This window comes from Stegostoma tigrinum, chromosome 24 (genome assembly GCF_030684315.1).
Source record: "Stegostoma tigrinum isolate sSteTig4 chromosome 24, sSteTig4.hap1, whole genome shotgun sequence".
NCBI classification, from domain to species: domain Eukaryota; kingdom Metazoa; phylum Chordata; class Chondrichthyes; order Orectolobiformes; family Stegostomatidae; genus Stegostoma; species Stegostoma tigrinum.
The window spans coordinates 12,630,702-12,655,736 of NC_081377.1; the positions used below are offsets into that span (position 1 = coordinate 12,630,702).

At 39.3% G+C, this 25,035-nt stretch overlaps 1 protein-coding gene across 2 annotated transcripts in view; it reads right to left on the bottom strand.

Annotated features, from left to right (window-relative positions):
- Positions 1-2,246: 2,246 nt before the first annotated feature.
- Positions 2,247-25,035, bottom strand: part of gnl2 (G protein nucleolar 2) — a 62,110-nt gene continuing 39,321 nt past the window's right edge. Inside the window, exons 9-16 of one of the 2 annotated variants that reach the window (XM_048557845.2) lie at positions 24,689-24,817; positions 22,438-22,542; positions 16,984-17,142; positions 10,107-10,202; positions 6,394-6,830; positions 4,973-5,055; positions 3,649-3,728; positions 2,247-2,433 (exon numbers count right to left, since the gene is read on the bottom strand). In XM_048557845.2, the coding sequence (XP_048413802.1) occupies positions 2,305-2,433; positions 3,649-3,728; positions 4,973-5,055; positions 6,394-6,830; positions 10,107-10,202; positions 16,984-17,142; positions 22,438-22,542; positions 24,689-24,817 (1,218 nt within the window). In that variant the 3' untranslated portion in view covers positions 2,247-2,304. Of the gene's footprint in view, positions 2,434-3,648; positions 3,729-4,972; positions 5,056-6,393; positions 6,831-10,094; positions 10,203-16,983; positions 17,143-22,437; positions 22,543-24,688; positions 24,818-25,035 lie in introns of both variants that reach the window. The other variant, XM_048557844.2, reaches the window with a different exon arrangement.

The window sequence follows — 25,035 nt, forward strand, 5'->3', positions numbered from 1 at the left end:
ATGAATAAGTGGATGATTTTGGCATAACATATAAAAAATGTTATCACATACAGCATCCACTCATGTTACACAAAACAAGAACAGAAAATGTTGAGTACATTGAGCAGGTCAAGCAGCATCTGCAGAAATAGAAACAGCCTGAAATGTTACTGAGGATTCTCTCCCAACAGATGCCATTAGACTTGTTGAATATTCCAAACATTATTTTGTTTACAGTTTAGATTTTTAGAATCTCCAATATTATCATTTTGTAAGCATGTTAAACTCACTGATTCAAGGATATTTTGTGTGTTACATCTGTATTTTCATAAACAGATTCCTCTCAAGACCCAAGCTTTCACCATGTTTCATCTAAGTGAACTTAATTTCCCTTAAGACTAAAGAATGATCCATCTCTTGTAAATGCCAATATCATTTTTCAATGATAAATTATTGACCACAAAAATACACTATCAGCTTATAATTGAATACATTACTGAACCCAGTTTTGGAGATGGGTAATCCCCAGAAGGAAAATAAAAAAGTAAGAACTCATGACTGAATCAGCTAGGTTAAGTTTCTCCCCAGAGAAATGGGTCGAAATGATTCACATGGTAATAAAACAAAGCCAAGAAATTTAACACTTTAAAATTAAAATTCTCAGTATCTTTTGCCATTGGAACATAATTGAGAAGTTCAGCATTGTAAAGCAGAAACATGAATGGCAGAGTGCATAATCAATTGACAGGAAGTATAAATTCAGTTCATCAAGCCAAGTTTTCATTCTCAAAAGCTAACCTTCTCTGGATTCCACTCCACAGCAACATAACTTCAGTTGTTATTAGATGAGCTCAAATAAGGGACAGGTAATTCTGGGAATTTGCACTTGTGAATCCCATTGGCAACCAGAACTCAACTTAAACTATCAATTTATTTTTGTATGATGGAAATAGACATTGCATTGCAGTTGGAGGAGTGTACCCCTCAACTGGGACAAGGACTCAGGAGGCAGGCAGGATTCAGGCAACTGGCAGACTTTTATTCAAGCAAGAACCGGTTAATGAAGGAAGAGGGCCAAAGGATCTGGCCTCGACTTGAGAACACGATTATTCCCTTAATCTTTGGCTCAGATCAGGTGAGATCAATGACACACTGATTTTTAGTGAAATACAGCATTTTTCTAATTTTGTATTACAATACTCTCATACACCATGGTCAATATCCTTTATTCTGACTCCATACACTCAATCCTGTGAAACATCTCATCAATGATAGGCATTCCAATGGACAACCCCAGGTTCCCATGATCTAACAATGTTTAACAGGCATTATTAATCTCCAAATCTTGGGATTTTTCTATGCATCCTGTTAATTAGCATTCCAAAGTGACTGGTTATACGCCTGGTCTGTCTCAGACTTGCTAATCTCATAAGGACTGTTTGAATTCTGTCATTCAGTGTATTTTGTGTGCTGCCTTTATTAAATTCAGTCATTCCTCATATTTTCCACTGTTCCAATTATGTATATTAAGAAAAAGACAGATGGTTTTAACTAACTGCTAAGATTCATAGTATTAATTTCTGTTATAAAGTATGAAGTTATATCTACTTCTGCCGTTAGCACTTTGTAATTAATAAATTACGACCAATCTCTTTCGTTCAGTGTACCATGCATCTTTTTCAGAGACAAGAAAAAGTGTTTTCTGAGACTAATTAATTTTCACATCTATGTTTATATATTCCCCCCCCCCGCCGATGCTTGTATTATACTTTGGTTATAGGTGTATCCATATTAATGTTGAAATTTATGATCATCTGAAGAATCTTTAATTACAGACTATTTCTTAATATTGTGTGAATAACTTCAAAGAAAGAACCAATTACTACCAAATAACTTTAGTGCTTGTTTTTACAGCTGCATAGGGAGTTAGTCTGACTGGTTCATGGGCTGAGATTTACACCACTTGTTCTAACTGGTGCTATTCACTTAATGGGACAATATTTTTTCATTAATGAGACTGGAATCAATCACTTGTCTATCCTTACGCATCCTCTTATCAAACTGTCTTGAATGCTTACATGTAGGGCCCCAAGTTGACCTTGGAGTAATCTTGTTCAAAGGTACCATTATATTTCACTTGAATGTTAAATGTTAGGCTGTCCCATTTTGTTTTAATCCTTGTCAGCCATTTTCTGTCTTTCAAAGATGGGCTGCTCTTACAGCAGTCATCACCCTGACAAAGTGTAAAGTATGAAGTTCACAACACGTTAAGAAAAATGTTTTTTATTTTTATTGCACAAAGAGAAATGTTATTTTGTTTCAACATTATCGATTTTTTTTAAATTTCTGAGACTTGGAAACACTTCTGTTCTTGTTCTTATTCTTGACATTGTGTGTTTCATAGTATCGAACGCCAACCTTTTTTGAGTGCTGCAGTCGGTCAAGTCTTCGCTTCTGAAAATTTAAAAATCGCACTGGTCACCGATAGCTAGTCAATGACAGCTAAATGGCCCCCAACAGACCATCTACACAAAATTCACAAAGAGTGACTTTGCCAAGGTTTACTAGAGTTCCCAGCACAGTAACAGCGAATTGAAATACAAGTGTTCTTTGCTAATGTTTACACACATGAACCCCCATTTACCTCAAGTAAATGTACTGTCATTACCCTACTAATTCTGCGTTTCCCAACTCCCCCTCCCTCCAGTAATGTTCATCTAGCTTCCTCTTAAATGCACTTACGTCACTCACCTTAACTATCAGTGTTTACAAATTCTTATTAATATTTTGACAGTTTTTTTTCCTAAATTCACTCTTGGATTGGTAAGTGACTTTTAAAATTAAGACCTTTAGTTTGAAGCCTTTCTATCCAACCCAGACATGTGAAAGTATTTTCTCCATGTCTATCCTATCAAAACCTTTCACACTACTCTCAATCTTTCCTCCTCTATAAAAAGCAGCCCACAAATTTTATTTTTGTACTTTCCCCATGCTTCTATATCCTTCTTACAATATGAAAACTAGAACTGTACATATTACAGATGTGATCTAACCAAAGTTCTATTAGTTTAAGTTTAATTGTATTTTAATAATTATCCCTTCAGAAATAAATCCCCGTGATTGATTTGCTTTTCTTTAACATGGCCTTATTAACTTGCTTGTTGTTTTTAAGTGATTTGTCTCAGTACCTGTAGACCCTTCTACTCCTTTATCTTACTTACATTTCAGTATCTATCATGTTCTGCCTACCAAAACGTACTTACCTTTGTTGAGATTAACCTGCCCATTACAACTCTGTTAAGGTTTCCCAGATTGAAGTTCCTCCCCCTTAGAATTACCAAAAGTTGGCAATTTGCTATTTTCCACAAATTGAGGCTTTTATCCATAAGCTAACATGTTTGTGATGGATTTTTATCTCAGCAATATACGGTTTAAAATAGTTTTGCATTGTTGTCAGGATTGTCTTTTAAAATGATTGTAAGTTGACATACTAAGTCATTACCCACAATCATTTCGAGTTACGTTTTGAACGGAATCTGTGAAATAGTCACAATGCAAATTGAGTATTTTGGACCAGGTGAAACACTTCGTCACAGTCAAAAAAGAATCAAGTCATATCTGTCATTCTGCTCCATTGTAATACGTAAAGTAAAACACAAAAATAATTACCTCTTTGGATGAAAGCTTGGCTGGAGGAGGTTGTGCATCATCGGATTCGTTCTGAGCTTTTCTCTTTCCTACTGGACAACCTGTAAATTGTTTAACAGAAGTTTCATCACAAAATGTTTGATTTCAGAAAGCCAGTTGGGTGGAAGATTTTAAAGCCAATATTTACTGTCTTGCAAAATTAAAACATTGTAAGAATATGCACCCCCATTTTCAATCTCAACTCTGAGACCTCAATTAATGTCCACCACTTTCCTCGGATCCTTCTGTGGGATGAGTCAGGGTGGGGCAAGGTAGTGCTTAATCATAAATTAAATTGACTACAGCAGTTCGAGATGTTGGTTCACTGCCACCTTCTCAAGGAATGCAGTTCTTACTTAATAAAACATATAAATAACCACAACTGATATAAAATTAACAAACAACAACCTCTCAAGAATGAGAAAGCACAAATCCTTTGATAAGGATATATACACATCACCATTATAAAATGAAATCATTTGGCATTAGACCAGAGAAAGACAAGCGGAGAGATCTACTCTGCACAACACTGTTAAGGCCATGACTTTGGATTTATATTTAAAGCAAAGAAATCACAAAAAACTGACAACTGCAAAGGGCAAATATTCTCAATTAGTTTAGTTCTAATTCCTCAGGGAAAACCACATTTAAGGCATAAAGACACTTTGAAAATCATGCAAACAGCAAAATTGATACAGCACATTTCTGCGAGTTCATGAATCAGTAAGGTTTTGGAGTAGATTTGTAGCTTGGTAACTCACTCATCTCTGTCCATACGGATAAAGAGAACCACCAGTTTGATTGGGATAACACCAAGATCCTGGGACAAGCAAAGCAGAGACAGGCACCGGAGTTCCTAAAAGCCTGGTACTCCATGAAGAAAGCCATTAACAAACAGAGAACTCGACCCCATATACACTCCATTGTGAAGGAAAACCAGAAGTGAGGTAATCCAGCTCAACGGACTCCTGAGTTTTAAAAATCAGGCAGGAAAACACAGCAGCGCTTCATTGGAGGTTGCACTGATGACATTACCCAGCAGGGCAATGAAACGTCTGCAGAACAACAACGAGCCAGCTCGGCGAGCCACCCAGCACAACATTCATGAATCGGTGTTAGGACAATTATATTTTTTAATGAGGTGGGGATTATAAATATAAAAAAAAACACACAAGTATCGTAGAGTGTTCAGTTACTAGAAATTCTTTACATAGATTTTACATTTCAGAATTCATATGCCTATTTTAAGTGATTTCTTTGAAAAGCATTGCAGAAAAGTGAAGCAGCCCGTGATGTGTGGACTTACCCTTTTCTCTTGGTTCTGCTTCTTGATCAGTTGACTTTTGATCCGATTTGGTGAGCAGTTTTGTAGTAAGTCCCTTGGGAATCCTAAAAGGTTAAAAACTAATAGTTGTGTGTTTGGAAAACATACAAATCAAAATTTACTCTAGCAAGTCCAAAACTTAAAACCTTTAAATTTAAATTTTACATCTTATTCTGATGTTGGCATTTGGATGACCAAAAGCCTAGATATAGCCTAGAACTGAAGGATAACACGGTCAAGATTGAAATTAAGGTGGAGTCAAAAAGACAGAATAATCCATTGTAGCAAACTTAAAAGAAAATTAAATCCATTTTCTAATTCACTATTAGGAGATATAGCCTGGGAAGATTCGTCTCTATTAAAGAATGGAGGGGAAAAATACTTTTAAATGACCAATACATGTTGTTGTCTTGGACATATTTTAAGTAATGCACAAATTGCCTTGCTTTTATTTGTGTTTTGAAAAGCAAGAAGCAGGAAGAGGCTATTTGACCCTGAGCCTGCTGTGCCATTCAGTCTGATCATTTCATGCCAAATGTTCTCTTTTTCCCCATATTTCATTGGTGATTCTAATATCTAACAGAAAACACAACTCTTTCTTGAACACAGTGATCATGAAGCCACTAATTTAATGTTGGCTAGCTGTGGATGATACCAAGACTATTTTTGTCTAAATGTTACATGTGGCAAGGGCTGAATTTTTACAATGAAATCCAAGTTTAATTAAAGCATTAAGTACAATCTCCCCATCCAGCATACAGTATAATTACAGCCTGTCACAAGTAAACGTTCACATAATATATTATAAAACGAGTTTGAGGAGCAGCAAATACAGCTGAAACTCCAACCTATTACACCATTTCCCTCTGCTCCATCAGCTCAAAAGACACCATGGCAAATTTCACAAAATGGTCATCTTATAGAGAACAAACACAGTTTCACTTGCTCATTGCTGTTTTGAGTGAGATTAGGAGTTTTGAATGGAAATATCAGTTTTTCTGACAAACTTGGAACTGTCATGTTTTGAACCTCTACCCACTCAAAGCCGAATTTAAACTTAGACTTATCAATACCAATTTTTCTAAGCCTCCAAACAAAAAGTATTCTGTCCTCCGATTCCAGTCTCATGTACCTTGCTTTCATCCCATTATTAGCAGCCATACATTCAGCTACCTTGATGCCAAGTTCTGGAATCCCTCTTCATATTATTCACAATTCCTAATTTTTGTTTGGTTTGGTGTCCACCTAGATCACCCCTTTGAAATGCCTTGTGATATTAAAAGACGCTATATAACACAAGTTACAAATAATCAGTCCTGCCTGAGGAGATACCATTACACTCGGTAAATATTACACACAAGTTTTTTGTTTTATTTGTTTTCTACGGAGAAGGCGAATCTTACCTAACAGCCGAGAATCTCTTTGCTTTGGCTTTATCCAAGAACTTTTTGTATTTAGCAATTTTGTCATTCAAATCTTGCAGCACTTCTTTTGGTCTTTTTGATTTGCCCTCCAGTTGAAAACTACTATTTTCAAGTTTATTTTGATTAACCTCAGTTAATTCTTTCTCATCACAATCCTCCAATTCAAGCTCCTGATCCTCTTCCTCTGAATACATCTCTTCGTCGTCAGAAAAGTCTACAGGCTGGAGGTCTGTATCTGAAAATTCAGGCACAACGTTGATTTTTCCAAAGTTTTGCCTCACTTGAGCAACAAATTGTTGCGTTACATTGGGGTTTTCAGTTTTTTCTGGTTCACTTTGCAAATTTAGTTCTTCTGATGGCTCCTTAACTTGACTAACGTCATCAGGTTCTTCATTCATTTGCTGTTTATCTAATAGCTAGATGATTAAAAAAAAAAGAGTTGTTAAAGGAAAAGACAGACATTGTGCATGCAATTTGTGGAACAACAGCTCAACTGTAAGCCATGTGAAAAATCCAAATTAAATGTTATACACTATTTCTGGACTGGAAAGATTACAGTCATCCAGAATTCTTTTCACCCAGTCCTGAAACAAATTGATAGTGAACAAAATTAGATAATTGACATGTTCAGCAGAAAAGAAGGGCAGAGTCGGGAAGTTCAATGGGTGATTCAATTGTTTCCTCTCTGCTTGTACAAACTCCTTACCCCAAGCCAACATCTTTGCTTCACAGGTACTGGCAACTAGATTAAAAAAAGGATGGGATGTGGAAAGTACTGGAGTAGAGGGTAGGAATTTGTTAAGAACTTGATGCAACTGCAAGCGTCACACAAGTGCATTAGGCTTTGCAAGAGCTTTATAAAAAGGAACGTATTACTGACATGGTGACAATGCCCAAATTTATTCTGGACATGTGCATGAGCACTTGATGTATTTTCACACGAATAGATTTGACAACATGTACCTTCATTACTTAATTATGCTATATGTTATATCTCGGCTACACGTGTATGTTCAGTTCACATACTTGTGGTTAGGCATTCCGAACGTAGGCCATAATTTAGACATGTCTTGGTTCCAAGTATTCCAGATAGAAGTTACAGTATGTAGGGGGTCCCTGATTTATGGATACCAAACTTGAACACTCATACTTATAAACATGATCTAATACAGGGGTATAATTTTGAAGATCTGACATATGAGTATTTCCTCATACTCACAAACAGCTATTTCGTATGGTCTTACATTGTGTTCCAAATTGAATGGACTCAAGAACAGAACCGGTTTGCAACTTAGGTATTGCCTGTATACATATTTGTATGTGAAAATCCACAAATCAGAAAGGTACAAATCATGTAAAAGTATATCAAACCCCCATTGAAAAACCAACCAAACGTATGTCTAGCTCAAGCCTAAACAACTTAATTCAGAATTATTCATAAAATATATAGTGTTAAAAACTGACAATGTATTCCAGCTTGAAACAGACTGCCAATGCCCTAATGGAATGCCAGTAGTATTTTACACAATATGAAGCTGTCTGGATACAGAATTGGCTGGCCAACAGAAGGCAGCGAGTGGTAGTAGAAGGAAAATATTCTGCCTGGAAGTCAGTGGTGAGTGGGGTTCCACAGGGCTCTGTCCTTGGGCCTCTACTGTTTGTAATTTTTATTAATGACTTGGATGAGGGGATTGAAGGATGGGTCAGCAAGTTTGCAGACGACACAAAGGTCGGAGGTGTCGTCGACAGTATAGAGGGCTGTTGTAGGCTGCAGTGGGACATTGACGGGATGCAGAGATGGGCTGAGAGGTGGCAGATGGAGTTCAACCTGGATAAATGCAAGGTGATGCATTTTGGAAGGTCGAATTTGAAAGCTGAGTACAGGATTAAGGATAGGATTCTTGGCAGTGTGGAGGAACAGAGGGATCTTGGTGTGCAGATACATAGATCCCTTAAAATGGCCACCCAAGTGTACAGGGTTGTTAAGAAAGCATATGGTGTTTTGGCTTTCATTAACAGGGGGATTGAGTTTAAGAGTCGTGAGATCTTGTTGCAGCTCTATAAAACTTTGGTTAGACCGCACTTGGAATACTGCGTCCAGTTCTGGTCGCCCTATTATAGGAAAGATGTGGATGCTTTGGAGAGGGTTCAGAGGAGGTTTACCAGGATGCTGCCTGGACTGGAGGGCTTATCTTATGAAGAGAGGTTGACTGAGCTCGGACTTTTTTCATTGGAGAAAAGGAGGAGGAGAGGGGACCTAATTAAGGTATACAAGATAATGAGAGGCATAGATAGAGTTGATAGCCAGAGACTATTTCCCAGGGCAGAAATGGCTAGCACGAGGGGTCATAATTTTAAGCTGGTTGGAGGAAAGTATAGAGGGGATGTCAGAGGCAGGTTCTTTACACAGAGTTGTGAGAGCATGGAATGCGTTGCCAGCAGCAGTTGTGGAAGCAAGGTCATTGGGGTCATTTAAGAGACTGCTGGACATGCATATGGTCACAGAAATTTGAGGGTGCATACATGAGGATCAATGGTTGGCACAACATCGTGGGCTGAAGGGCCTGTTCTGTGCTGTACTGTTCTATGTTCTATGTTCTATTTGCTCTCTCAGTCTACTTAATGCAGTGTAATGAACAACTCAAATTCTACATGGTTTTAATCAAACAGATTGTGTGGCAACTGCAATAAGTTCAAATTATAAATAGATTTGGCAAATATCATGCCTCCACAGATATTTTATGTTTTCATTCAGCCACAGAATTAATCCAAATTTTAATAAAAACACCATTAAAAATTTTTCAATATGACTGCCATTTCCTTATTGTCTTTGACAACATTCCCACTTTAGTCGGTCAACATTGCTCCTGACCACGCACTTTCCCTCATGTAAGTAAAAAATTTCTTATTGATTTTGATTTCCCTGACAAGTTTCCTTTCGTAATCATTTTTACCAGCTCTTTTAAGCTGCTTCAAGGCCTTTTGTTTGTCTTTGTATCCTTCCCATGCAACAAGACCTGGGTTTTTTTTTTCCACATTTTTCTAAGTCCTTTCTTTTAGTTCCTCATCATTTTTACTTTTCGAAAGCTGTTTCTTCCACTTTTGCTTCTCAGGTGTATAAACTGAATTTGTATCGTGTTAAATGCTTCTTTAACATTCTCCACTGTTCCTCAGTTGTTTTACCCATGGGCAGATTTGTCCACAGCTTGCTGTGGGCAGTCTCTGTCTCATTAAAGTCAGCCTTATCTAAACCTAAAACTCTAGTAGCTGATTCTGCATTTTGCTTTCAAACGCTACATTGAACTCGATCACATCATGGCTATTATTTGACAAATACATCAAGACATCAGACATTCGAAAGGTAACCTCTAAAATTATGTTTCCACAAATTCGCTTGAGCAGCCGAACCCAGAGTTCCCCGACATAACTGATGCAATGTATTTTCTTACAATATTACAAAAAAGGCTGTTATCCATCTAAGTTCCCCCACACCTCCAGTAATACCAAAGATGGAACAAAATTATATTCAAGTTCTGTCAGCATAGTCTGAAACAAATTTCAATGTCTCCTAACATCAAAGTAGCAACATGCAGGTGTCAATGGGGTTTCAGTTCCTATGTTCAAACTGTATCAACATACACTTGTGTATGAGGAGCTTTCATAATTCAGAAGCATATTACCTCCAAGTTTACCTCTGTATTTGGCGGTTTCACAAAGAAAGGTATTCTTCCTCTCTGCCAGTCATTCAGCACCATTTTGGCCACAGTTTGTATGTCTGGTTCTCCACCCTGGAAAATAATAAAGCCTACTAAAATTGGGAATCAAAACTTACCTTTGGAATAAAAAGTAAACATAAAAACTCTGTCAGCAAATACATTTTTTTTTCAGTTCAAATTGTCTTTCAAATCAAGAGACTGAAAGGACTGCACCATGGTCAAAGATTTCTTAAGCCATAATCAAATAACGATTCACAGTACAACACTAATATATAAATTGTAATTGTTCCACAGATTTTGCTTTACCCACTACTTTTAAATTTTTAGTGATCACCCAAGTAGCTTGCCTTTATGAACTAAGCTTCAAAATATATAACAATATATACTTCCCTTCCTTGTATTACTGAAAAATTAGTTACCACCTGTTTGCAACTAACTGCAAACTAAAACTTTCAACTTAACAGATGCTTTAATCAATAGCTACACTGGTCACCAGTACGGTCATCACATAACAAATTTGGATTCTTTAGTTGACAGCCATTGTATAGAATCTGAATGGTAAGTGAAGTGGTACAACCAACGTAGTGTATGATAAGCACTACTAACTAGAAGACTAAATTTCAAATTTTCCTAAATATTTATTGCGTACATAAAGATACATACAAGTTACATAAAGATAATTTTCCATTTTATTCCTAGACTTTAATATATAATCAAGACTGATTGTGATGCATTACAAAGGCAGTGGTATTTCAGCAATCCTGATTATCCACATGAAACACAAAACCGTGGCCTAGTCTACCTATTCAAATTAATGAAGGAGGTACATTTCAAAAAGATGTCCTGAGCAACAGATCACAATCAATCACAATTCAAAAATCCATAAAATTAATCTCCCTGTTTGAATCTTGCTCACTGCAAAATGGCTGTGTGTGTTAGAATGACAACAGTAAGTGCAGCTCACTTATGTAAAGTGCTTCTGGATATTTTTAGGAGATATGAAAACTCTAATTATTGCAAATCTTCAACCATATCAAGTCTTTAAAAGCACTCTACTTGACAAGAGAATTCTTGGCAGCCAACCTGTGTGGAATGTGCAAATTTTCTTTTGGGTTTCACTGGTAGCAAGAGACCAACACTCATTAAGCACAAAGCAAGTCTAAATGCTTTGTATTTTCATAGTTGTGCCAGACCACCCAAGCATGATTTTAATGTCACTGTCGTCTAAACCAGAGAGCTACAGTGAAGCCTCCTGATAAGAAGCAAGTGAAATGAAGATACGTAACAGCTAGTTAGCAGAGATCAGCATAAGTATGGATCCCATAGAAACAGCCAATGGCAGAACAACACGGACAAGTGGAATGCTCCTTCTATGTGGTGTGGTAAAACAAGGACATCCCAGTATTCAGGGTGATAACATACTGGAAGTACCTGCAGCTGCAGGAAATCCATGTTTCAGATCTGAAGCAATGGTAAAATATGCAGTAGAGTTTGCTCAAGGTACACTGTTTGTGGATAGTATGCACCGGGAGGTGACCACACCACAAGCAAAGGGCACACTCATATAAAGATAGTGGATGATCACCCGATAAAGTTAAAGTTAATGTTAGTCTACAAGATCTCTGGGACCATCTCTCTCTTTAACAGATTTTCCATTTTGGATATTGCTAAAGAGAGATGTAAGGATAGGAGCAGAACTGAAAGAGGCAGGGGATTCTATTCTAAGGGATTGTTAGAACGAGGGGTCCTATCTAGAGGTAGGCTGGTTCTCTCACAGCAGAAGCGAGACCAATGTTTTCGCACAGACATTTGCTGATACAGTGGGGCAAGGTTTGAACTAGACTGTCAGAGGGATGGGAACCTGAACAGAAGACAAGACTGAGGGAAACAAAGAGAGGAAATGTAAGATTCAAAGTCATAGAATAAAAGTGGAAGGCAAGGGAAACAAGGGTTAGCAGCAAATGTGGCTAGAGTACTAAAGAAGTGCTTTGCAGCAGTTCAAGGCAGCAACTCATCACCACCATCTCAAAAGCAAATAAGAATAGACGATAAACATTGGCCCAGGTTCCACAAATGCAAAATTATGTTTTGAAAAAGTTTCAAAAATTAGAATGGTTCTATATCTGATGCACAGAGCATTTGCAATAAAAATAGATGAATTAATAATGCAAATAGTTCACACTTACTTATACGATTGCTGGCAATTAAAGAGACACAGCCGAGAGGTGAACAAGACTAGGCATTGAACATCTAAAAGTAGGATAGCAATATTAGTGAAAGATGAAATCAGTGCGAAAGGGAAAAAAAGATCTTGGAACAAGAAATCCAGACGTGAAATCAGTATGGTAGAAGTTAAGAAGCTACAAGGGACCGAAAATATTACTGCGAGTTTTCTAGAGGCAAGGCGGGAGTTGACATTAAACAGGAAATTGGAGGTATATGCAACAAGGGTGCTATACAGTAATTTTAAATCTACATATACGCTAGACAAAGCACATTAGTAATAGTACAGTAGCAGATTAATTCTTAGGGTGTGAACAAAATGAATTTTTAGGAACAGCACTTCTACGAACAAACTGGCATTGGTACTACAGGAAGAGGTTAGTTAATGACCTAAAACAAAAAAGAACCATTGATCTTGGAAATCTGAAACAAAAATAGAAATTGCTGGAGAAATCCAGCAGGTTTGCCTAGTTCTGAAGAACTGTCACTGGACTTGAAACATTAACTCTGCTTTCTCTCTACAGATCCTGTCAGACCTGCTGAGTGCCTCCGGCAATTTGTTTGCAGTTAATAATCTTGTTGCAAAAGGTCCTTGACGAAAATGTAACCATAAAAGATGGGATTCTTTATAGGGATAGAAAATAAAGTAGTCCACTCCAAATCCAGGATCCCAAATCTATATAAAGGAAACTACAAAGAAGGGAGGGGTGTAGTTGGCTGTGACAGACTGGACAACTTCGTTAAAAAGTATGACAGCCATTGCTGAAAAAAGTAGTAAGCTTAAGGACTGGAAGCAGTTTTGACTTCAACAGAAAAAAAGGACCATGTAGTCAATTAAGAGGGGAAAACTAGAATATAAGAATAAACTAGCAAGGACAATGTAAGTGAAATGTAAGAGGTTCTACATGCAGAAAGAAAGATTAGCGAAAACAAGTCTAAGCCTCTTCCATAGGTAACATGGTGTGAAGCTGGATGAACACAGCAGGCCAGGCAGCATCAGAGGAGCAGGAAAGTTTGACACTTCGGGTCAGGACCCTTCTTCAGAAATGGGGAAGGGGAAGGGGATTCTGAAATAAATAGGGAGACAGAGGGAAGTGGATAGAAAATGGATAAAAGAGAAGATAAGGTTTAGAGGAGACAGACAGGTCAAAGAGGTGGGATTAGAACCAGAGAAGGTGAATGTTGGTGGAGAGTTAGGGAGGGGGACAGGTCAGTCGAGGGAGGATGGCAGGTCAAAGGGGCGGGATGAGGTTAGTGAGTAGGAGATGGGAGGTGGAAGGAATAGTTAGGGAGGTGGGGAGTAGCTGGGCTGGTTTTGGGATGTGGTCGGGGGAGAGAAGATTTTGAAGCTTGTGAAGTCCACATTAATATCCTTGGGCTGCAGGGTTAGAGATATACGAGATGCTGTTCCTGCATCTTTTAGGTGTCGTCACTGTGGCAATGCAGGAGGCTTAGGATGGACATGTCTTCCGACGAGTGGTGGTGGTGTTGGTGTTGGGCGGTGGCGGTTGTGGAAATGGTTCGTGACTGGGAGGTGCAGTTGTTTATTGCGAACTGAGCGGAGGTGTTCTGCAAAGTGGTCCCCAAGCCTCCGCTTGGTTTCCCCAATGTAGAGGAGGCCACACCGGGTACAGTGGATGCAGTATACCACATTAGCAGATGTGCAGGTGAACCTATGCTTCATGTGGAAAGTTTTCTTGGGGCCTGGGGTGGGGGTGAGGGAGGAGGTGTGGGGACAGGTGTAGCATTTGCTTCGGTTGCAGGGAAAAGTGCTGGGGGTGGTGGGGTTGGAGGGGATTGTAAAGTGGACAAGGGAGTCACAGAGAGGGTGGTCCCTCTGGAAAGCACATAAGGGTGGGGATGGAAAAATGTCTTTGGTAGTGGGTCAGATTGCAGATGGCAGAAATGGCAGATGGCAGAGGATGATGCGTTGGGATTTGGAGTTTGGTGGGGTGGTACGTGAGAACGAGGGGGATTGTTTTGGTTATTATTGCGGGTAGGGGGTGTGAGGGATGAGTTGCGGGAAATGTGGGAGACATGGTCGAGGGCATTTTTGATCACGGTGGAGAGGATGTTGCGGTTCTTGAAAAAAAGAGGACATCTGGGATGTTTGGGAGTGGAATGCCTCATCGCAGGAGCAGATGCGGCGGAGGCGAAGGAATTGGGAATCGGGGATGGCCTTTTTACAGAAAGGTGGGTGAGAGGAGGAATATTCTAGGTAGTTGTGGGAGTCGGTAGGCTTAAAATGGATATTGGTTTCCAGGTGGATGCCAGAGACAGAGACAAAGCGGTCCAGGAAGGAGAGAGAGGTGACAGAGATGGTCCAGGTAAACTTAAGGTTGGAGTAGGTGGTGTTAGTAAAGTGTTCCAGCGCCTCATGGGAACACGAGGCGGCACCGAAACAGTATAACAGAGGAAGAGATGGGGGATAGGGCCAGTGTAGCTTTGGAAGAGGGATTATTCCACCTACCCTACAAAGAGGCAGGTGTAGCTTGGGCCCATGCGGGTAGCCATGACCACCCCCTTTGTCTGCAGGAAGTGGGAGGAATTAAAGGAGAAGTTGATGAGGATGAGGATGAGGATGAGGATGAGGATGAGGATGAGTTCGGATAAACTGATAAGGGTGTCAGTGGAGGGGGACTGGTCGGGTCTGCAGGACAGGAAGAAGTGGAGGGCTTTTAGGCCATCAGTAAGGGGGATGCAGAGGTATAGTGACTGGATGTCTTCTTCCAGTCTGGAACCACAGAACTATAATGGTGAGCAAAGATATGACAGAGCAATTAAACAACTATTTTTGTTCTGATTTACACAAAAATATTTCCCATAAGTATTCATGATGCAAGGGTCTTTTGGGAAAGAGGATTTGAAGGTAATTAGTATTAAAAAAGCGAGTTGGTAAAATTAATATGCCTGAAAGATGATAAATTTGCAAAGTCTAACATCTGCATCCCAGGGTACTCAAGGAAGTGGCGGTGGAAATAACAGACGTTTTAATTATACCATCCAACATCATTAGATTTTGGAACAATCTCAGCAGTGTGGCGGGTGGTAAATATAACCTCACTGTTTAAAAAAATGGAAGGAGGGACAGAGAAATTTCAGGAATTATGGACCAATTAGTCACTACTGGCAGGAAACTGAGGGAGTTTATTACAAAGGATGCTTTAAGAGAACAATTAAAATTTACGAATAGTTTTACATAAAGGCAATACGGATTTATGAAAGGAAAATTGTGTTCGACAAACCTAATGGAGTTTTTTCAAGAATGTAACTAGTAGAGAACCAGCGCATAAAATCCATCTGGACTTTCAGAAAGCTTGAGATAAGTTATCGTGCAAAATTATAACATATGGGATTGGTGACAATGTACTGGCATGAATTGAGAACTGGTTAGCAGACCAGGTAACACAATGGGAGTAAATGGGTGGTTTTCAGAATGAAATGTGGTGACAAATAGGTTACTGTAGAAATCAGTGTTTGTGCCCTATATTGTCAAAGGTTTGGATGAGGGAATCAACTGTAATATTCCTAATCTTGCTAACAGTGCAAAACTAGGTGGGAGTGAGAGTGATAAGAAGGAATGTAAAGAGGCTTTGGGGCAATTAGACAAATTGAGCAAGTGAATAAATAAACAATAGATGCCATATAACATGGATAAATGTGAAGTTGATCATTTCGGTAGCGAGGAAGGCAAATGGTGCGTTGGCCTTTGTGGCAAAACAGCCCGAATACATGAGCAAGGAAGTTGTACTGCAGATGTACCGGGCCATGATGAGATAACAGAGTACTGCATGAGCTCTGGTCGTTATCGAGAAAATATATATGGGAATGGGTGGCAGGTTTGTCATATGAGAAAAGGACAGGTTGACTAGGTCTGCATTCACTCGAATTAAGAAGAATTCGAGGTGATCTCATTGAAACGTGTAAGATTCTAACAGGGCCAGCAAGATTGAATGCTGGGGTCTCAGAACACACAGTAAACCATTTTGTCCGAGATGAGGAGAAATTCTTCATTAAGACCGGTGAATCTGTAGAATTCTCCAGCACTGAAGGCAGTGGGGACAAAGCCAATAAATATGTTTCAGAAAGAAAAGTTTCTAAAAGCTAAGAGTAGGTGATGACATAGAAATCATTTATCATCAAGTTGAATGGCAGAGACTTGATGGGCCAAAAGGCCTGCATCTGCTCCCATAACCGGTTTCCAATTTGGTTGTGCAAATCAAAAATAGCGATACTTAAAATTGAATAAATCACTGCTCCTTGACACTTACTATTACTCAAAACAGTCACTTAAATATCCCCAACTGTAGAAGTTTGTAACTAAATACATTGTCCTTTTATGCTAAAAAAGATATTTTAATACTGGTAACATCAAACCTCTTAGCTTTGGCACTTAAGAAAGGAATAAATTTGTTTTCAAATTTGTTCTTCCACAATTCATGTCTACATTGAATGTTTTTCCAGTGGCCAGATTCTCTGAACTTGCTCTTTCAGAGGCAATTGAGGGGTCAATTTTTCTGTCTGTCTAGTCAACAGATGAAGTGTTCAATCATCTACAGAGACTACATTTTAAAGTACTTACTTTTGTACATTTCACATGTAATTCTGAAAGGAATGACAAAAATCTTACCTTCAAAAGCTTCCCCATTCTGAATGCAAGCTTTTCCAAGAAATCCACTGCGTTGTTCCAGCTATCTATCTTGTAGGTCTTGCTGATGTATTCTGATTTAGCTCTTTCTAATACCGCAGCAATATGATCCTCAGGACATTTGATCTTCTCCACTTGAACCTGTAAGGGGAGGATACAGCAGAAGAAATCGACTCAAGCAAGTCGGGTCTCTCAAAGTCAGACAACACCAAGCTTTGAATCATAAGACATCATTAGTGAATCAAAAAATAAATTCATACAGGGGCTCTTGTGGTGCTGTGTGAGTATCTCCACCTCTTGGCCAGAAGGCTTGGGTTGAAATCCCACCTGGTCCAGAGGCATGTCATAACATGCCTAAGCAGATGGATTAAAAACATCTAAGGAACATGTGGAAAGTAACTGGCAAATTAAGTGCAAAATGTACTTATATAGTGCCTTTAATAGAATAAAACAAACTGAAGTGACAACATCACAACAGTTAAATTTCAGTGGCAGTGCTCTGGAATACACTGTGCTCACCAACAGCTACTATCAACACAAAACAAATTAATTGGAAAAAATAAAACTTTGATAAATCAACCAGGAAGGTTGAGGGGGGTAGGGTGGTACACATAGTTTATACAGATTTCAGTGTGGCCTTCGATAAAGTTCCACGTGGTAGGTTGCTCTGGAAGGTTAGATCGCATGGAATCCAGGGAGAGTCAGCAAAGTGCATACACAACAGGTTTGATGGTAGGAAGCAGACAGTAATAGTGGAAGGATGCTCGTCATACTTGAGGCCTTTGATTATTGGTGTGCCTCAGTGGTCAGTGCTGGGCCCACTGCTGTTTGTTACCCATCTCAATGATTTGGGTGAGAACATAAAAGGCATGATTAGTAAGTTTGTAGATGACACTAATGTAGGCAATATCGTGGACAGTGAGGAGGGTTATCAGAAATTCCAGCAGGATCTTGAACAGCTAGGGAAGTGGGCTGAGAAATGGCAAATGGAGTTTACTACAGATAAGAGAGAGGTGTTGCATTTTGGAAAGTCATATCAAGGCAGGAGTTTCATGGTAAATAGCAGGGCCTTAAGGAGAGTAGTGGAACACAGGAAACCTAGAGTTCAGGTGCACAGTTCTCTGAAAATGGGGTCACTAGTAGACAGGGTAGTAAAGACAACTTTTGGCACACTTGCCTTCAACAGCTGTACAGGATGTTGATGAGGCTGCACTTGGAGTATTGTGTTCAGTTTTGGTCACCTTGCTATAGGAATGATGTTATTAAACTGGAAAGAGCGCAGAAGAAATTTACAAGGATGTTGCCAGGACTCAAGGGACTGAGTTATTGGGAGATTTTGACAGATACAGGCAGCATGATGCCAAGTAAATTTAGAAGGAGAAGTTTAGTACTGCTTTTTCTATATCACCATTTCAAAAAACCCCTTGTAAAATTATCTAAAGACACCGTCTCTTCCTACAAACCATGGAAAGAAATTGTGCTCACTTTTCATACATGCTGCATATAGAAACATTCACTCTTGTATGACATTTACAGATGATGCAGTCACTCTATCTGCATTCAGCACATCTCTACAAAAAAGTATTAGTGACTCTGTAATTGTATAAAATTCCTAAATGTAATCCTTGCATTGAACTTCATGAAAATCTTTACTCACCTTTTTACAGTAGCCTGGAAGTGAGCATACAGTGAAAAATGAAGTGTTTTATTTTTGTGATTAAAGTATTTGGTTAACAACTTTATTGTTGAGTATTGTGTTAATATTTTAAGAAAATTGATAATGGCTTATTATTAGTAATTATAAGGTTTGCCCACCGCCAACAGTTGTGATGTTTAACTTGATCTACCGGGGTAGTTAAGCATGGGAATCTTTCATCTGACCTATGACCAGATGACTTGATGGTAGTTATCCATTACAAGTTACAGAATCCTACAGTGCGAAGGTAGGCCCTTTGGTCTAAACTGGTCGATGCTGAGCAAAATGTCCATCCATGCTAACTCTAATTCCCTGCACTTGGCCCATATCTTTCCAAAACCTTTCCTATCCACGTATTCATCCAAATGCCTTTTAAATTTGATAATGTATGTACCTCAACCACTTCCGCAGGCAGTTCATTCCACATACATACCACCCTTTTTTTTGAAAATAAAAATTGCCCCTCAGGTTTCCATGTATTCTTCCCCTCTTACCTTAAACTGAAGCCCTCTGGTCCTCAATTCCCCAACCCTAGGAAAAAGACTGAGTGCAGTCAACCGATCAATGTCTCATGATCTTTTACACTTCTATAAGCTACCCCCTCAGTCTCCTGTGTGGGGATGGAAAGAAGTCCTAACTTGTCCAACCTCTCCCAATAACTCAGTCCCTTGAGTCCTGGCAACATCCTTGTAAATTTATTCTGCGTTCTTTCCATTTTAATAACATCGTTCCTATAGCAAGGTGACCAAAACTGAACACAATACTCCAAGTGCAGCTTCATCAGCATCCCGTACAGTTGATGAAGGCAAGTGTGCCAAAAGTCATCTTTACTGTCCTGTCTACTAGTGAGCCCATTTTCAGAGAACTGTGCAGAGGGAGAATGACAGCGATAAATAATCTACTGTGCGTATACAATTAAATGCATGGAGTTAAACGATATAACATAAAATATTTATACACTTAATAGTAAGGTCCTGGGTAATGTTGCTGAACAAAGATCTTGAGTGCAGGTTCACAGTTCCTTGAAAGTGGAGTCGCAGGTAGACAGGACTGTGAAGACAGCATTTGGTATTCTTGCCCTTATTGATCAGCGCATTGAGTATAGGAGTTGGGAAGTTATGTTGTGGCTGTACAGACATTGGTTAGGCCATTTTTGGAATATTGTGTGCAATTCTGATCCGTCTGGTATTGGAAGTTGTGAAACTTGAAGGGGTTCAGAAAAGATTTATAAGGATGCTGCCAGGGTTGGAGGTTTGGAGTTATAGGGAAAGGCTGGACTACTTTCCCTGGAGTGTCGGAGGGTGAGGGATGACCTTACAGAGGTTTATAAAATCATGAGGGCTACGGATAGAGTGAGTAGACAAGGTCATTCCCTGGGATGGAGAAGTCCAAAACTAGGTTTAAGGTGAAAGGGAAAAGATTTAAAAGGGACCTAAGAGGCAATATTTTCACGCAGAGGATGGTGCATGTATGCAATGAGCTGCCAGAGGAAATTGGGGAGACTGGTACAATTACAACATTTAAAAGGCATCTGGATGGGTAAATGAATAGGAAAGATTTAGAGAGATATAGGCTAAATGCTGGTAAATAGGACTATTTAGGATACCTGGCCGGCATGGATGATTTGGGCTGAAGGGTCTGTTTCAATGTTGTACATAACATAACTAACCAGGAACTGTACTGGATCACCCACTCTGCACTATGACTAGAAATGTAGGTCAGAGGCTAGAAACTCGGCAGTGAGTAGTTCATGCCAAATGAGATGGGGCAGAAGATGACCATTCAGACAATTAAGACTGCTCCACCAATCAATGAGATTATGGCTGATAATTCCTCAATTCACTTTCCTGCCTCTCTCCCATAACCCTGATTCCCTGACTGCCACAGTCAGATTTTAACTCATACTCCCATAGCATTTACTTAGGCCTCTGGATCACCAGTTCAGTGATATCACTACTACACCTTCCGGTCCCTGTCCTCTCTATCCTAATTTCCCACAACCTGCCCACCATCTACAACACACAAGGCAGGTGTGAGACAGGCTATCCTCCATTTTCCAGGGCAACTGCAGCTCCAACGTAAGAAAGCAGAATCAGGCAGGTCAAAGAAGGCTGATTGATTGGTACCCCATTCACCAAGTGCAACATGCACTCCTTTCATCACCTGACAGCAGTGTTACGCTATAAAAGATGCAGTGCCAAAATTTAAGGTTCTTTTAACAGCACTCTCAAATCTGCAACCTCTACCATTTAGAAGGACAAAAGCAGCAGATGCATGGCTACACCGTGGCTTGTATGTCCTCCTTCATGCCATACACCACCTTGAGTTAGAACAATATCACTGTTCCTTCATGATCATTGAGTCAATATTTGAGAACTCTCGAACACTTTCCTACAGTTTGCTGTATCCCTCAATTCCCTCAAGACCAAAAACTTGTCTATCTCAGTCCTAAAAATGATGGCTAAAACAAGGGACTAGGCCCTAAACGTCAGGCTTCCTCCTCCTCTGAAGCTGCTTGGCCTACTGTGTTCATCCAACTCTACACCTTGTCATCTCGATAAAACAACCCTTCAGCTTTGAAAATTTCAAAGAAATCCCCAATGACTAGTGAAGAAATATCACTACATTTGAAGTTCTAAACGACTGTCCCCTTAGCCTGAGGTGGTCCATCAGTGTTCCATTTTCCCTTTCCAGGGAAATAATGTCAGTGTCTACCCTGCCGTGTCACTTCAAATCTTGTTCATTTCAATGGAAGTATGTCATTCTTCTAAATTCAGAGAATCAGCATCTCAACTCAGTGAATCTTCACTTCAATGCTAATTAATTCTTCCATAAATATAGAGAAAGAGTACAGAACTATGGGCTCAGTGACAGAAATCCAGTGACATGCAGCACAATCCTAGGAAAGATAGGTGTGCCAGGTTATGTATGAAGAAAACCTGAATGCTCTACCTATTCAGAATGCAGAACACCTAAAATCATGGGAATCAGAGGACAATCAGAATTATATAAGCATCTCAAATTTGTAAAAACAAAAAAAACTAATGAGGTGATAGCATAACAGAGACAAGAAGGTTTCACTTGGAAAACAGCAAGCCCAATCTATAGAATGAGAAGCAAAGTAAGATAAATTCATGATCAAGTACAAAGATGTTAATTTTTCTTCAAGGAAGGAACACTCAATTCTAAAGAATTTTTTTTTCACCGTAATGAATTATTATAAATTGCATTGATAAAAGAAAACAAGTTCTGCTGCATCATTAATATCCTGCCAAAAGAAAACCACTGAACCTTTTACTGCTGTTTAGGTCATAGCAATCTTAGTGAAAGTAATGAATGCATGTAGGGGGTACAATGGCTCAGTGGTTAGCAATGCTGCCCCACAACGCCAGGGGCTTGAGTGCAGTTCCACCTCGGGTGACAGCCCGTGTGGAGTTTGCACATTCTCCTGTGTGTGTGGATTTCTTCCAGGTACCCCTCCAAAAATGTGCAGGTTAGGTAGATTGGCCAATCTAAATTGCCAAGTGTCCAAGGATGTGCAGGCTAAGTGAATTAGCCATAGGAAATGCGGGGTTACAGGGATGGGTGTGTTTAGATGCTCTTCAGAGGGTTGGTATAGGCCCGATTGGCTGAATGGCCTGCTTCCACACTGTAGAGATTCTGTGATATACGATTGTGCAGCTCAATTTACTATTAACTTCACAATGATAACCCTATTGTTTAGACAGTTTTAGACTCACCACTCCTTTTAGCACTATTTCAGTCTCCGTATCCCCAGAAGGATAGACAACACCAGGACAATCAATTAGGAAAATGCGTCGCATCAGTGTGATATACTGCCAGACCTATAACATGGAATGAGAAGACAAACTACTGTAGCATATTATAAAATTCTCATATTAAAATAAAACTGAAAACACAAAGAGCCACAAAGTCCATTTAAAATACAGAATCAAATCACTAAGAAATGCACACAAGACTAAGAGGTCAAAGTTCATCAATTCATAACAAGTTGAAATCGTGCTGCTCAAAGTGAACGGTTGGCAACATTCAAGAATAAAGCAATTGCCCCAAGATTTGGGTTGGCCTTCCTGGTTTAAATGTATGCAATCAGAAACACACTTAAGCCATTTCTTCACTGCGCCACCTAATGTCAATCTTGTTATTGTGTGATATGTTAGTTTTTCATATCAACTATCTTTCGAAGATGGGGACTGAATATAAAATCATGACTAAAACGATCACTGAGTGGGCCTACATACCAAGGGACGTGTCAAGGTAGGTAGCTTAACCTTTTAAGATCAAGAACAAAAACAAAGTTGCTGGAAAAGCCCAGCAGGTCTGGCAGCATCCGTGAAGGGAAAAAACAGAGTTAACGTTTCTGGTCCAGTGGCCCTTTCTCAGTTTTGAGGAAGGGTCACTAGACTCAAAACATCAACTGTTTTTTTCCTTCACAGGTGCTGCCAGGCCTGCCGAGCTTTTTCAGCAATTTTGTTTTTGTTCCCGATTTACAGCATCCACAGTTTTTTCGGTTTTTCTTTTAAGATCAAATTAGTTTATCATTCAAAGGGAGAAATACATTGTCAATTACAACTGCTGCAATCTTTTCCAGCTTCAAGAGTTTCTATGTTTATTCAGAACAACAGTGAAAATTTGCCTGCATTGCATCACAACATCAATACAGTGGTGAATGAACTAACTTTTTGTTCTAAAAACCAAAGTAAACCTATTCATCTTCTGATAAGACCTTACTGGATCTGGAGAAAGTACTAAATCTTATTTCTTAAGATGCCAAATATATTTTTTCATTCAATCAGAAAGAGTGCGCACAAATCATACTACAAAAGAAAAATACTGCAAACGCTAGAAATTGCTAGAAACTAGGGCGGCACGGTGGTTCAGTGGTTAGCACTGCAGCCTCACAACACCAGGGATCTGGGTTCAATTCCAGCCTTGGGCAACTGTCAGTGTGGAGTTTGAACATTCTCCCTGTGTCTGCGTGGGTTTCCTCCGGGTGCTCCGGTTTCCTCCCACAGTCCAAAGATGTGCAGGTTAGGTGAACTGGCCACGCTAAATTACCCATAGTGTTCAGGGGTGTGTGGGTTATAGGGGGATGGGTCTGGGTGGGATGTTTCAAGGGGCGGTGTGGGCTTGTTGGGCTGAAGGGCCTGTTTCCACACTGTAGGGAATCTAATCTAAAAAAAATGCTGACGTAAATCAGCAGGTGGAGAGACAGGGAATGAAATGCAACAAGTTCAGAGTTGTCAAGTAAAACAAGAAGGAAAACTAAGACAGCTAATGTCATATTGTTCTCAAAGAGAGCAAAAGGTAGGAGAATATTGGACAGAGGTGGAGATATCTATAAAGCAGTGAAAATCACTTGCTTGAAGAAGTAGGCACTGAGGGGGAAGGGCTCAGAAGAACAGCTCAACATTGTGCATAGCACTGAAACAGGTGGGCTCAAAACTGAAGCCTTTAGTATACTGAAGAAAAGTCATTGACCTGAAATGTTAACACAAGATTTCCCTCCAGTTGTTCCTGACCTGTTAGGCATTTTGAATTTAACGGTTTTATTTCATCATGTGCTTGTTACAAGATTGAGGCTATAAAATGATCAGTTATCTACAAAACCTAAGCAGCTCATTCAGTCGCAATCTAGAGTTATTTGAGTGGAAAGCAAGTTACATTGACGATACAGTATTACTACACTTACTGGAATATCTGGGTTGGCAGAGCCAGAAAATGTATTTCAGTTATGAAGGCTTCTCAAAGATTTTCTCTGACACAAAGATGACAGGATGCAACACAAAATTTTAATTAGAGGATGGTTGATGTAAATACAGTAAATAGATGAAAAGGAGGTTCAACTTAAATAGAAGCTTTACTGACCACGTACATAAAGACAGGTTTATTTAGTTAGTTAGTAACTGGACTTTGTTATACTTCCAAAGTTTCAGAATTTCAGAAGACACTGAAGTCTGTAATACCTACTTTTGTCTCACCAGCAATAGGTGCAACATTGCAGACTTTCTTGGATCGAAGTGCGTTAATGATTGAGCTCTTGCCAACATTAGGATAGCCAATGAATCCGACACTGATCTGCTTTTTGTCATTGTGGAGCTGTTTAAAACCAAAGGGCAAATTACACACAACATAATTACACTTTACAAATGGTTTTCAAAGGGGTGGCGGTGGGACAGAAAAGACAAAACAATTACCGGGACTTAAAAATAAAAGTTAATGCTATTGCATTAGCAGTTTATTTCATATCAAACAGAAAGTTACCCTGAAACTGCAATTTTGTTCCATATTTCAAATTCTTAAGTCCAGTCTGCAGG